Source organism: Globicephala melas, chromosome 1 (assembly GCF_963455315.2).
Source record: "Globicephala melas chromosome 1, mGloMel1.2, whole genome shotgun sequence".
NCBI lineage: Eukaryota > Metazoa > Chordata > Mammalia > Artiodactyla > Delphinidae > Globicephala > Globicephala melas.
Genome location: NC_083314.1, coordinates 113,600,550 through 113,615,148, shown reverse-complemented (window position 1 = coordinate 113,615,148; position 14,599 = coordinate 113,600,550). Strand labels below are relative to the sequence as shown.

At 43.4% G+C, this 14,599-nt stretch overlaps 1 protein-coding gene across 3 annotated transcripts in view; it reads right to left on the bottom strand.

Moving 5' to 3' along the window:
* The window catches only part of MCOLN2 (mucolipin TRP cation channel 2), a 61,317-nt gene extending 50,154 nt beyond the window's left edge, over window positions 1-11,163 (bottom strand). Inside the window, exons 1-2 of one of the 3 annotated variants that reach the window (XM_030866097.3) lie at window positions 10,388-10,667; window positions 8,951-9,154 (exon numbers count right to left, since the gene is read on the bottom strand). Coding sequence is in view for 1 of the 3 variants with exons in the window: in XM_030866091.3 (XP_030721951.2) it covers window positions 11,052-11,128 (77 nt within the window). In the remaining 2 variants the exon portion in view is untranslated. Of the gene's footprint in view, window positions 1-8,950; window positions 9,155-10,387; window positions 10,668-11,051 lie in introns of those variants that run through there. The other 2 variants (XM_030866091.3, XM_030866101.3) reach the window with 2 other exon arrangements.
* Between the last annotated feature and the right edge of the window lie 3,436 nt (window positions 11,164-14,599).

Below are 14,599 nucleotides of genomic sequence, written 5' to 3'. Positions count from 1 at the left end.
AAACATAGATTTGTATCAGCTTAATATATGGCACAAATACCCAAATGTCAAAGGAAAAAAACACAGTATTTGTAAGAGTAAAAACAAGATCTGGAATAGAATGGAAAGTCATCCACACAGTGGGCTAAATAAAAGCTAGAGAAGCTGGACTTAGGAAGGAAGCCTGACACTGGTACTGTGGGGAGAAGTCAGGAAGGAAGCCCATCAGAGCTACCATCAGTTATTAAGAAAATCTACTCTTTGCCTAGATAATCAGGACTGTGTGATGTCAGCTAATTTGAAGCCTATCATATGACCAAAGGGCAACTCCAGCTTTATCAAATCAATGACCAAAAGAGTCTATGGAAGCTTGAAGTTTTGAAAAAAGCAAAACTGAACAAATTACTGAAAATTCTTAACCTCAAGGAACTTGTGAAGGTTTTTGACCTTTGCCTCAGAAAAATGCACACATCAGTTTCAGTGATGGTACCTTGTTCCCATTAGCACGATCTACTTAGCAAATAAGCTAACCAACTCAGACTGCTACTGATTTTCAGCTTGTATGACCCTTACCCTACTCAAAAAGAGGGATGGAAGTTTGTTTTCTACTGCAGTGGCCTCCAAGGTGGGGTGCGTGCACACAAGTAGGGTATGCAAGACCATCCAATGGGATGTGAGAAGACAGGGCTAGGGCTTCTAATTCTATTAACCAAGCAAAAGTAAATTAAGATTTACAAGCTACAATGTATGAATTATACACCTAACATACCCTCATGTGGTCAGAAAGCCAGATGCCTGTATTTCGATTAGGTGCACAAGGCAATCTGGGGGAAGAGTGCACGTTCCCGAAGTATGGTGCCCTCATTGCTTTCCAGCAGATTCCCATCACTTAGGGTTTACATAGGCCCATTTAAGCATTTGTTAGAGTATATTATCCACTTTAGCTAACCCTCACAAAATGGACATAAAGATTCTTGCAAATCATTAGACTCCTTGTAGAACTAACATAAGCCTAAATTAACATCAAGAAAATGGGAGAGCTAACACTACCCTAATACAACCTTTGTTGGCCATGAGTTAAAAAGAGATGAAAAGCAAATCTGATCCGAAAAGAAAAAAACCCAGATTTATCAAGAAAGTACTTATAGTATTGACTAAATCTACTACTGTTGAACCTTGCCCTAAGTGTATATATTGCACCTAAGATATTAGGTAATGATACTGTGAAGTCATAAGGATATTATGAAGTCACTGCATTTAGCAATTTTTTCTTAACATCCTTATCTATCTCAGCCCTTAAAATGTTCATTTTACCTGTTCTATTGTATATATGGTTTTACATACAGTATACAAATAAATACCCATTCAGAGAGAGTAGATGTTCTTTTAACTGGTGGGGATAAGTTATCAAAAATATTTGGGACTAATTCTAGTGTTTCAGAACTGCAGCCACACCTGAGATGTGGTTTCTCTTTTGTCATCCCAGCTGATATTATAAACTCCTTAGCTAGAGAGAAATTGGTGTCTGTTCCCCCAGCTCCAACAAATAAATGGAAAATAATCTTGATAGGCAACCCTTCTCCTATCAGGCCTGTATAGGTATCATGTACAGATGTAGTAGCACTAGAAGTAGAATGTTTTTTCTAATCCACAACTAGCACTTCCTAGTCACAGAGGATGGGGCAGGGGAAGCAGGGTGAACCAGTTCCCACATCTGTTCTTCTTCCTGCATCCTCATCACAGTGAACAGTACCACCAGGCTGCCTTCTCGGAACCGACATCTGTGTAGCTCTGCATGACCTGGTCCCACTGTCATTTTCCCCCCAAACTTAAGTGTGTACTTCATTTTAAATGGACTATAATGAACCCCTCTTCTGATTTCTGCCCCTTAGGGGCAACCACTTTTATCTGCTTTGTTGATGTTGTTATTTAACATTTCTAAATGATACCATTTCACTATTTTTTCCTCTTTAGTATATTATCAATTTATATCCTCCTATGGAAAATAGGGATGTAGCTCTTATGGCTGCCCTCCCCAGCCAACACACACGTTTCACCTCCCCACTCATTGTCCCAACAAAGTTTTAATAAAAATTTGATAATAAATAAACATTCAGATAAATTAACATTCAGAACTTATGAAGTGAACATGCAAATACTCTTCAGAGTTGAGCTAGTACAACTATGATTTTATTTTTATTTATATATATATTTTTTTAAATAAATTTATTTCATTTATTTATTTTTGGCTGCATTGGGTCTTTGTTGCCGTGCACGGGCCTCTCACTACGATGGCCTCCCTTGTTGCGGAGCATGGGCTCTAGGCACACAGGCTTCAGCAGTCGTGGCATGCGGGCTCAGTAGTTGTGGCTCACGGTCTCTAGAGCACAGGCTCAGTAGTTGTGGCGCACGGGCTTAGTTGCTCTGCGGCATGTGGGATCTTCCCGGACCAGGGCTCGAACCTGTGTCTCCTGCATTGGCAGGCGGATTCTTAACCACTGCGCCATCAGGGAAGCCCCCAGTACACTATGATTTTATATTCTCTCTTATAAAAATTTTTTTCTGGAGTTAATTGCCTTTTTCTCCATTTGCTTGGTTTTCCATATACCAACCAGGACTTTATCACGAAACTCCAGCTGAATCTGCCAGCTCCTTTCAGTACAGTCAACCAAGCTGGGCATCCTGTCAACTCCCTTCTCCCAGGGACATCATTCCTGGAGCCCTCAGCCTCCTGTTCCAACTACATGGGTTGCTTTCTAACCCTTATTCAAAGCCATCAGTTTGGGAATTCCCTTCACCTCCTTCCTAAATTGGATTCTGCATTCTCCTATCAGGCCCATATAGGTATCATGTATTGATGTAGCAGTCCTAGAAGTAGAAGCATTTCCTGGATCCCATTTCCACCTCTTTCTTTACTCCCTCATTTTTGTGGAGAGTATCCTTCAATCCCTTCCTGTGAGAGGAAGTCTGGAAGGTAAATTTTGAGACCTCCCATGACAGACACTGCTAGCTGCCACCCAGTGTCTATTCATTCCTCCCTTCTTTCTGATTTTGTCTAAGGCAGGAACGTACTTTTTTTTTTTTTTGCGGTGTGCGGGCCTCTCACTGGTGTGGCCTCTCCCGTTGCGGAGCACTGGCTCCGGACGCGCAGGCTCAGTGGCCATGGCTCACGGGCCTAGCCGCTCCGCGGCATGTGGGATCTTCCCGGACCGGGGCACGAACCTGTGTCCCCTGCATCGGCAGGCGGACTCTCAACCACTGTGCCACCAAGGAAGCCCCAGGAACGTATTTATACCCAGGACAGAACAACTCAAAGTATTAGAGCTAGACAAGAACTCAGATCATTGTTTTCACACCTGATTGCACACCAAGTCACCGGGGGCGCCTCAAAAAAGTACTGATGCCCTGCTTCTCCCCTCAGAGATTCTGGCCTGATTGGTATGGGCACAGCCTGGGCATGGGGGTATTTAAAAAGCTCCCCAGGTGATTCTAACATGCATCCAGTTTGAAATCCTTACCTTAGACATTACTTGTTCCTATCTCCTCATTTTACAAACGCGGCAACTAAGGTGCCCTGAGGTTGCGACTTGCCCCCAACCATAAGGATCCAATTTAGAATAAGAATTGGATCCAAGAATCCAATAAGAATCCTTGTCCAGTGTTCCTTCTGATCCCTGAATTAATATTTCTTAAAGGGCATTGGCCTGTAAGATGGTCACGAATGAAGGAAAAAAATGTTACATTCAAATAAACAAATGTTTCCAACATAATTTCTCTTATTTAAAACAGTGTGATACTTTGGCAGACCACAGCATCCTAGTCCGTAAATTCAGGAGACTTCTAAATGTTACTGAAAGGAAAAGGAAAAAGCAAGTAAAGCCATGATGGAATGAATCCAGCATTTAACTTCCTCGAGGTACTTTTGTTCTTCAGATTCTCCACAGCAAACACTGGGTTTCCGTTCTAAACCCGCTCAGAGGGAACCATCGCCGGCTGCAGATTCCAGCGGCCATTTCTCAGGTCTCGGCTTGGTGGCTTGGTAGCACTTGATCCAGCTACCCACCACGTCCCTGGAACAACCTCATCTCTCCACTTCTAGGATATCCCACTCACCTAGTTTGCTTCCTGCCTCACTGGGCTTCTCTGGCTCTCCTTTACTCGCTCCTCTTCCATCTGACTTCCAGATGCCAGAGTGCCTCAGGACTGTCCAGGGCACTTCTATCCTCTATCCTCCCTTCTAGAAGAGTTCATGGAGTCCTGTGGCTTTAAATACTATCCACAGGATGTGGACTTTCACATTTGCACCTCTGGCAAATCTCTCTCTTGAACAGACTCCCTTATCCGACCTCTTCTTTGAAACTCCACCCACATGACTAATAGGTTTCTCATACCAACCCTCCACCCTCTTCTCTGCACATCTGCTCAACGCCTGATCACACACTCTTATCTACATGTTTCAGCTGCAATCCCTCATTCTGTCAATGGTCCTCCACATTGGCTGCATAGTCGTCACCCGGGAATTTTTTAAAGGTTTCAGTGTCTGGCTTCCAACCCTAGACATTCTGATTTAATTGATGCCTAGGTATAAGCTGGGCATTGAGATTTTTTTTCCGTTGCGGAGCACAGGCTCCGGACGCGCAGGCTCAGCGGCCATGGCTCACCGGCCCAGCCGCTCCACGGCATGTGGGATCCTCCCGGACCGGGGCACGAACCCATGTCGCCTGCATCGGCAGGCGGACTCCCAACCACTGCGCCACCAGGGAAGCCCTGAGCATTGAGAGTTTGATAAGTTTTCCAGGTGATTCTAATGTGCAGCAAAGTACAGGAACTTTTGCTCCAGAGTCATGCTTTGATTTCCCCTTTTCCTCAACCCTCACATCCACTCAATCAAGTCTTCCTCCAAAACACAACATGGAGTGGTCCCCTTCTCTCTACATCTGCAGTCTTCTTGGTCCCAGCAGCAGCATCAACTCTCACCAGACAACTGCAACAGTTTCCCAATTCTCCACATAGTAGCCGGAGGGGTAATTCTAAAAGTGTTAAGACAGACATCACTTCCCTATCCCGTATGGCTTCCCCCTGCTCTTAGACTAAAATCCAATCCTCTTACCATGGCCTGAAAGTTTCCTGCCCACTCCTTCCCATACCTTCTCTTCCCCCTCCTCACTACCCCACTACACCTCCTTCCTGGCCCTGAGCATGTGCACTTGCTGTTTCATCTACCCCACTGCTACTCACCCAGCTCTGCATGTCTGGATCCTTCCCACCGTCACGTCTCAGCTCAAGTGGCACCTCTTTAGAGCAGGCTCCTTGATCACTCTATTAAAAGAGGCCTTTCCCACAGCCTCTCTCATCAATTTCCTTCATAACTGAGACTGCAATCTTTGCCGGTCTTCCCTACAAGGGAACTCCATGAAGGCCTGGTCTCACTTATGACTATATCCCCAGCATAAAGCAGACTACCTAACACATAATAGGTGTTCAGTGAATAATTTTTTGGAAAAAAGAAATGAATCAGTGAAAAAGATGACAACCCCAACTATGTGAACTTTTCCTTAGCCGGTACCCACTGAGATCAAATTATAATAATAAAACAACAAATATAATAAAAACAACAAAACAATAGAAAATCTAAAATAACTGACATGAAAAATTATGTTAAAAATGTACTGAAAAGTCTTGCTTAGCCAAGATACATTAGAGGGTTTTAGGTAATTTAGTTGCTTGGTTTGCTGATAAAAACCCTATTTTGTTTCAATTAATATTCCTGAAGTCTTTCCAAAGAATGAATTATTCAATGAATTGTTATGAAAACTTGCAATCCACTGGGGAGAGAGAAAGTTAGAGCCCTCCTTGAAAACAAATGCAAAACTAAAACTTAGACACATTTAAAAAATAAAATTGATAGACGCATAGGATTTAGAATTTTTAAAAATATAATTTAACATGCCTTTCTAAGCATGAGAAAATTCAGAAGCCAATGAAAATAACTGACAGATCTTAACAAAAATTAAGACTTCAAAAAGTTAAAAGACAGACTGGGAAAAAATGTCTACAATATAGTTAAGCAGGCAAAAGTTTACTATCCATTACCTGTAGAGAGTTCCAAACTATTAATAAGAGAAAGTCAACTGAATATTTATCCTGTTATATATAAAGGACCCAAACAGGCCAATGAACGTTTAACAACAAATTTACTAACAGTCAGAATGGTGAAAATCTACCTATCTTAAATTTTATTTATCAATAACGCAAAAAAACACCTCTATTGAAGGGAAATGTAAATTTTTGAAGGGCACTTGGCAGTAGAAGAGAATGAGATCAGAAGAGTATCTGTGATCTAGGAATCAAACGTCTATGGATTTATCTTACAAGTGTTTAAATAACCAGTCAAAAGGATGGTTACAAAAATGTTCATTGCAAACCTATTTGTAACTCTGTGTTGACTCAAACATGTCTATGATATACTGTTAAATTTTTTCAAAGTTACAAAATAAACACCTTGAGATCTCATTTTTCCAAAAATGTGGACATTGATTTCTATATGTAGATATTTTAAAAGTCTAGAAGTACATAATCCAGAAAAAAAATTTTTGGTAATCTCTGTGAAGTAGTATCATAGGTAATCTTAATTTTCTTCTTCAAGTTTTCCATATTTTCTTGATTTTGGATGATTAACATGAATTCTTGAGTTATCATTATGAGTTAAAATAAGCTATTTCACAGAGTCTAATAATACATATCAGGTAATCAAATATTTCCTTGTCCTTAGTTTGTGTGTGGTGGATGGGAAGTGGAGAGTCAGGGGAAGTAAATTCAGAGACTAAAATTCGGTGTTTCTACAGCAATGCTCATGTAGGGTGAATGTCCCAGGGCAATCTGGCGGATGGAAGATTTTAGCCCAATCCCAAACTCCCACATGGGTTTTTTCTTTGTTTTTTCTTTTCACTCCAGTTCCTACAATGAACTGATTTTCTCATGGTTTGCTAATCTCATGAGAGAGAGAAAAATGTTCAGATAGCTCAGGCTCTGGGTAGTTGGGCCCCAGTTAAAGGAAGTTAAAGAGAAGAAAAAAAAAGGTCAAAGAAAGAAACCTTAGTTACCTTCTCAGCACAGCTCTCAGAACATAAATGACATGGTCATTCTAACTCTGAGAAATACCCAGAAAAAAGACTGTAGGGGATTTTCATTTTCCTGTGGAGCCACCCTTAAAAGATGAGCATGCTACAACTTTCAGGAATTTCCCTAAAGACAACTGTGCCACCAAGTTCCTATAAAATCATCTCTCATCAGCACTTTGCTGCCTCAGGCCAGCAGGAAAGCAGAACTAGGACTTGACCTCTTAAAAGTGCTCGTTCTGAACAAGTCATACCTCCTATGAAAACATATCCTGAAGCATCAGCTCCCTGAATCAGAGAGGAAAGTAAAGCAAAACTCCATTTCTAAGCAATACAGGATTCCACATGCAGTTAAATCTGGAGAAGATGACTGGAATTACGGCATTCCTTACATTTTGCTTTCTCTAACACTTTCAGTTAAGTGCTCAATTTCAATAAGTGCTCAATTTTTCAATAATACTGGTGACTCTCCCTGAGGAAAAGTAAAATTAGAAGAAGGTATAAAGCCTGTGGACCAAGGGCCAAATGTAGCCAGTAGACTGCTTTTGTAAACAAGGTTTATTGGAACATAAAAAAAGTTATAAAATGATAACTAAAGTTATAATTAATCATTTTTCCTCAAACCATTGGATGAGTTTAACTTATCTTTGGACAAGCCCACCTCATGGCCAGTTGGGGAACCCCTAGATGCACACTATCTCTAGCAATTCCCTCTAGTTGCTATAGGTGACGGGATTTTTTTTAAAGCTCACCCCTTAAATTGTGGGTCTTCTGGAATTGTACCAAGGACAATTTTCCAGAATAGTTAGCCTCACTAGTCACCAATTCTTGCCTGACAGGATTTTTTAAGCTGAAACCACTAGATGTATTCAAGGGGAGATAACAAAATACAACCTTCAAAGGAGAAAAAAGGAAGCGGTCCCCCCAACTGAGGGGAAAGAAATATCCCGAAAGCTCTCTCCTCACACCAGGGAAGAGAAAATGGGGTCCAAGCTCAAAACAGAGTAGAAAGCTCAGCTAGGGTTAGGCAGAGGAAAGTGGGAAGGAAAAACCCCAGAAGATTGCCAAAGCAAACAAATATGTAAACAGACCAAAACATGGCTTTACGCATTTGATACTGAAAAGAATATTGCAGTTTGATAAAGAAAATGAGGTCTGGAAATAAGATTACTTTTCTCTATGAAGCCCAGAACACATGATGTAAGAGCTCACTGAAGGGTGATCTCATTCTTGGGAACTGACAGGTGGGGCTTGGACTCCAGGCCTCAGCTAGAGAGAACAGCTCAGCCTCAGAGAAGACTCCACATTTAATTTTCATAGCCAAAAAGGCTTTCTTTGGCCACAATTTTGGCCACTTTAAAAACTGTAGCCACAGGAAGACACCTGTTTTTTCATTAAGTTTCAAAAATTGTCTTAGTCTGGGTTTCACTTCACTGAGACCTAGCCAAAGTGATTAGCTGCCATATACAATCATCCCTGACTTTCAGTTCTGTATTCTCTGCCATTCTGTATAAAATTTGTCTCCCTACTCTTCCTACTTGCTTCATTAAGACATGTTATATGCACTAGTTTATTGTTAAAAACAACACATTTATATGCTCCTCCTTGGAGCTCCTCCTTTCTCCTTGGGAGAAAAGAACATGGCCCCCTCAAACACTTCATCAGGATTTACCTGTTTTTATGTGCAGGAGACTACATACAATTGGCACTATTACGATGGCCTGTGCATGGAAATGGCCAGGAGACGTGTGGGAAATGTGCCTGTTTTTAAAGGATCCAAGCCACAGAACCTGCTTTGCAGAAGGTTTGCTAAAGAAGAAGGGAGAGTTCACAGTAATGGGAGTTTAACTCACCTTAAAGTATTTAGAGGAAGATGAGCTAAAATCTTGAGAATGTTGACTCAACAGGAAGAAGCTACCAGATTCCCCCAAACTTGTGCTGTGTGGTTAGTGCATCACAGAGATGGTGAGCGGGTCCTGAAGTGTGAAGTCCACATCCCACGTCTGGGACACAGAGATGGTGAGCGGGTCCTGAAGTGTGAAGTCCACATCCCACATCTGGGAGAACCATATAGTTGATTCCCTCAACATTACGTATCAGAATTTGCATCCTAACATCCATAGGCAACCTCTCCTACCTCTTTCTTATGGACTTATTCCATTCGCAGTGTGTGACGAAACAAAATCCTGTCTCCCACCGGTACTGTACAACCAGACATATGTATATTTAAAATTAGAATCCGTTCAAAACCTACTTATGTGCACACCCAAGTGTGTTTCCTCTACTCTAAGAATGGTAGCTTCTGAAGATACTCACTGGACATGATAAAACCATTTAAGTCCTGAGGAAATGTGCTAAGAAAAAACCTAAATTCAAGTTAAAAAAAAAAAAAAAAGTTTATACACACCATACCTACCATAAGCACAAGCCTGTTTATCAGTCCAAGCAAAAGATAGTAAATAAACCCAGGGTCAATTTGCTCCCTACCTTTTAGGACAGTGATTTTAGGGCTACGGTAGATGGAAACAGTGTATAACTTCTACCCCTCTGCTCTATTAAAAATAAACACTTAGCATTAAGAGAGATGCTTTATAAATTACACGATACCCAGTCATTTTGAGGTGACATTCACAGGTATCCAGTTGTCCAAAAAAGCTGCACCAAAGTTTTGTCTTCTAATTCAAAATTGGTCTTTCAAAAGTCTAAAAAACATATACCACAAAAAACATATAAGTATTCGTTAAATACTTATCTGGACAGTGATCAGAGATCAAATAAATCCTCCTCTTGAATTCTGGCTTTCCTTGCTAGCGTTAAGTTCATTTGTATTTAATACCGAGAGCGCTATGCAGGAAAGTCTCCACGCTATTTTAAGAAAGTTTAACCACCCACCACTGTATTTGTTTTGCGAGCTTTAAGAGGGGAGCGAAGGCCTGTTTGTACGCACTACCCGCCCCCGGCTCAGCTGCACGGCTGGGTGGTTGGAGCTTTGACCAAGAAGTTGGGGCCCACGGGCAGCGCCACCGGGCTGAACTGTACGCCTTTTCATAAAGGCAGAGGAATTGGGGTTAAACACGCTATCACCCTCCCACCTGAGGAAAAGGCCTCTTTGTTCCGGAAGGCAAAGCCCAGCCTGATTTAACTAACTGCAAGCAGTTACTATAAGCAAGGCAGCAAGAAAGCTCTAGTCTAGAACAGGAAAGCCATCCACTTGATGAGGGTTTCTCCAGAGTCCAATACCCAGAAAGACACAGCTCAGGCGCCTCATCTGACAGTTAACCTGAAATCACCTGGTCTTTCCTCTGCTTCCTGGCCTGGGGAAAAGGACGGGGCTGCCGGCCCAGGCCTGCGCCTTCAAAACTTTCCACGGCTCTCGGGATTCGGAGCAGGAGAAACCGTTCACTGCACGCGTTTCAGCCTTGCCGGGAACGCCTCCCCTGAAGTCGGATCCCTCCTAGGCGGGCCCCCCTCCTCTTAGCGCCTCTCTCTCACCCTTCCTACCAGCCGCCCGGGGCGCGCAGACCCCGGCCCTCTGGCAGGCGCGGCGAGTCGCGGGCGCGGCTGCCCGCCTCGGGCGGCGGCGGCGGCGGCGGCGGCGGCGGCGGGCTGCCGGGCGGGTCGTTGCGCGCCGGCGAGGAAGGGGCTCGTGACCGGGCGTTCCCGCCCCGCCCCGAGTCCCCACCTCCCCCCAGTCGCCTCCCGCCCGGGCTGAGCAGCCTGAGGAGAGCGTCTCAACTTGGTGCCCTGGGGCACTTTTTCCTCGAGTCAGCGAGCTGGCCTCTGTGAGCCCCGGGAGGCAGGTGGAAGGCGGCGGGCGGTGGGAGATAGAGCAGAGGTGCGCGCGTCAGGAGACCCGTGGGGGAAAGCAGCCCGGGAAGGGGATGGCGGTGGGCGCCAGAGGAACGGCCGTGGGATGGAGGGGGGCCCCACGGCGATCGCCCCTGGGGTACTGACCTGCACTGAGGCCCCCGGGACGGACCTGAGGCTCTGCTCCACACCTGCAGGTCCAGCGCCTCCACGCCACGAGCCATGGTGCTGCCCGGAGCGACGGGGGAAGGAGGCCTCCTGGGTGGCGGCCGGGCTGTAGGGCCGGGTAGAAGCGCCTTCAAAAGGGGCCCACGCGGTGGAACACTGGGCTGCCGGTGCGCCCTCCACACCGCCCCCGGGCGGCCGGGCTGTGCACTCCCTGCCCTGCGGGGCTCCTGACTCTACATTCTTTCCTTGATTTCGGCATTCTTTTCTTGTTTCCTACATCCATTCCTTTGCCCATTTTAAAAGTCATTTGTATTTTGATGCGTTCAAGACACAGGCCATATTCACTGAATGCCAAGCCTAGGGCTGAGTACTGTGGGCACCGAGATAAGAAAGACCAGATCCTTTCCCTCCAGGACTTCACGTTAAATGAAAAGTTCATTCATTTTGACGTGTTTTTATTCTGAAGTGCACGATCACAAAACTCTGTGACAAGGGTCATGCTTCGGAGATGTTAAAAGTGCTACGGGCGCACAAGGGAAAGAGAAACGAATCGCTGTTAGCTCGCGCGGGGAAGCTGGCCTCCTGCGCGGGGAGTGAGTGTCCACGTGGCCGGGGCGGGCACAGAGGGACGGCGCAGACCTGCAAGACCCGAGCCTTGGGACTCGGTAAGCCCACGTGCTGGTCTGCAGCCACTGCTGCTCTTCCCTCCCGGAACTTCAAAGGAAGACGCCTGTCGGAAACGGGACATGAATCTTAGAGATGAGGGTCGCGGTCACTTACCCAAATGCCACTTTCAGCTGTGGGTGATGTTGACTTGGAAGTTCCGACGAGCCAATAGCCTCTTTTCCAGGGAGGCCTATTCCTATTGGTGGCAGCAGCAGCAGCAAAGTCCGCGAGTTCCAGGCTGTTTCAATCAGCAAATGTTTAAAAGGTCTCTGGGTTTAACAAGGCAAAGAATATTCTGCCAGGTTGAAGCAGTTGGAAATACGTAAGGTATATAAAAGCATACATAACTGACACCCCTGTCCACTGAAAGACAAACACACGACTCAAAAGTTGTGAGTTAAGTTTTATTCAAGGACCTTACTGAGGACTATAGCCCTGCAAACAGTCCATCAGATAGCTCCGAGTAGCTGATGCGAGGTAAGGGAGGAGCCAGGATATGCCTGAATTTTTTTGCTGTGGGAAAAAACAAAACAAAACAAAAACATGTCCTGGAACATCCAAAGATTACTGCTAATCACAAAGAACAGACATCTCAAGTTAATGATTTTTGTGCTTTTCTATGTATGAAAAGAATCTGGGGTCACTGAAATTTTCCCTTAGATATGCATCTTAACTATCTAGGTGTATACAAAGCCCAGAATGCTCCCTAGTTTTCTCCATCCTGAATTCCCCTCAGGGGGCACTGTCCATGGGCGACTGTAGTGGCTAATGGCTTGATCCTAGTAAAACTGAAATGGCAGGCAACATTTTTTTCTTTTCTTTTTTTAAGATTTTTTTTTAATTAATTTATTTATTTTGGCTGTGCTGGGTCTTCATTGCCACATGCACGATCTTTTTAGTTGCGGCATGTGGACTTCTTAGTTGCATGCATGCGGGATCTAGTTCCCTGATGAACAATCAAACCCTGGCCCCCTGCATTGGAAGCGCGGGGCCTTACCCACTGGACCACCTGGGAAGTCCCAACATATTTTTTCTTTACGCCCCCTTTTGAAAATCACTTCCAGTAGGCTATTAGGCAAATGCCTTATTTTAGAGTCCGTTTCATCAGAGATGCCCACTGGGTACAGACAGGCTTGGAAGTTCCCGTTTGTGTAGTCACAGTCCCTGCAGGTGGGTGCCACGGTGGCATGACTCCTTTTTAGAAGAAAAGGAGAGGAAATGTTACAGCACTGTTCTTGTGGGAAGGATGTGGACTATGGTGTAAAGAGGCAAACTGTGACTTCATTGGAGAGTGTTGGAGGAAGTATAAGAAATATTATATTTATACATATAGCATATATAGATACTATATATATTATATATAGTATCTATATATACAATTTTTATGCTAAAGAATTTTTAAGCCTTTTTAATTCAAAGAAAAGCCACTATAAAGGGACAACCCTTAACTTCAAAATACTAGGACTCCACTAGGGACCACAGTCCCTTTAGAAGGGGATTGTAAACTGGGATAACATCTTTTTGTATCAGCAAACTTCTTGTTATAAGTGTTTTTTAAAGGCAGGGCAATTCTACTGAATAACTTACCAGTGGGTAGTTAAAAGGCAAATCCATTGTCAACGTTGCATTTATTAAGAACATCTACCATGTACAAGGGCCCTGTGCTTCAAAGGGGCCAGAAGAAACCCTGAGCCCCACTAGGTACCAAGATTGATTTATACGTTATCTCACTGAATGCTCAGCATTCTGTGTACTGTCATCTCCCTATCAAAATGAGGACATGGGTTCAGAGAGGTTTAAGTTACTTCCCTGAGGTCACCCATAGAATATGTAGTAGGTCCTAGATTTGTATTCAGTCTTTCAGTCTCCTAAACCTTTATTCTCACCACACCACTACACTGCTAAGACATGACTAACCACTGCTACACTTCAGTAGCTCTCCTAATTTGGACCAGTTTCTGTAAACAGTTTCACATCTGTAATAATCTACAACTAGTTTCGCAAAGTAGAGAAGAGATACATGTACATAAATAACTGTAATTGGTGATGCATATATTATTGATAGACATAAAAGTATCATTTAAAAAATAAACCGTAGGTAAGTTCTTATAAAACACTATAGAGGGAGAAATAGTTGTAAAAGGCAGCTCCAAGTATCTCAGATTTGAATGTGCACATGAAACGCCAGAGGATGGTATTGAAACGGACTCTGATTCAGTGGGTCTGGAATGGGACTTGAGGGCTTGCATTTCTAACTAGAAGATGTTGCTGGAACTGCTGGTCCACTCACCACTCTTTAAATAGCAAGGCTCTAGGAAAGATTTCACCTGCATGTTTGAGGGAACTGGGGATGGGGAAGAGGGGAGGAGTATGAAACTTAAGGATAGTTGAAGTCAGATCGTTGAAATTTGTGAATATCACACATACTAAGATATGAATTATAGTTTCTAGGCACCAAATCTAACAATTCTAAATTAGTAAATTAATTCACAATAGGTATTATGTTTTTCACTTTCAAAAAATCATTTGTTTATGGCAAAGATCCTGGCTCATTTCTCACTGGGTGGTAATAGTCATTGTTTTGTGCTGTGCTTTGTTCCTTTCAAATGTCTATGTTCTGTTCTGTATATGACAGTACAAAGAGTTCTGTACCCTGATTCACATTTATAATGATCAATAACCAAATAACAGAAGAATCTTTTGCTCAATAATGTACTCTAACATGGAAGTTTAAACTTACACACCTTTTTCTTGAATTTCTCTAGCAGGTTGCCTTCATATAAAACTTTCACTGATTTACGATGTTAAAGGGGATTTTTTAAAGAGTCTAGAAAACATGAGACAGGCTAATAGTAAAAATG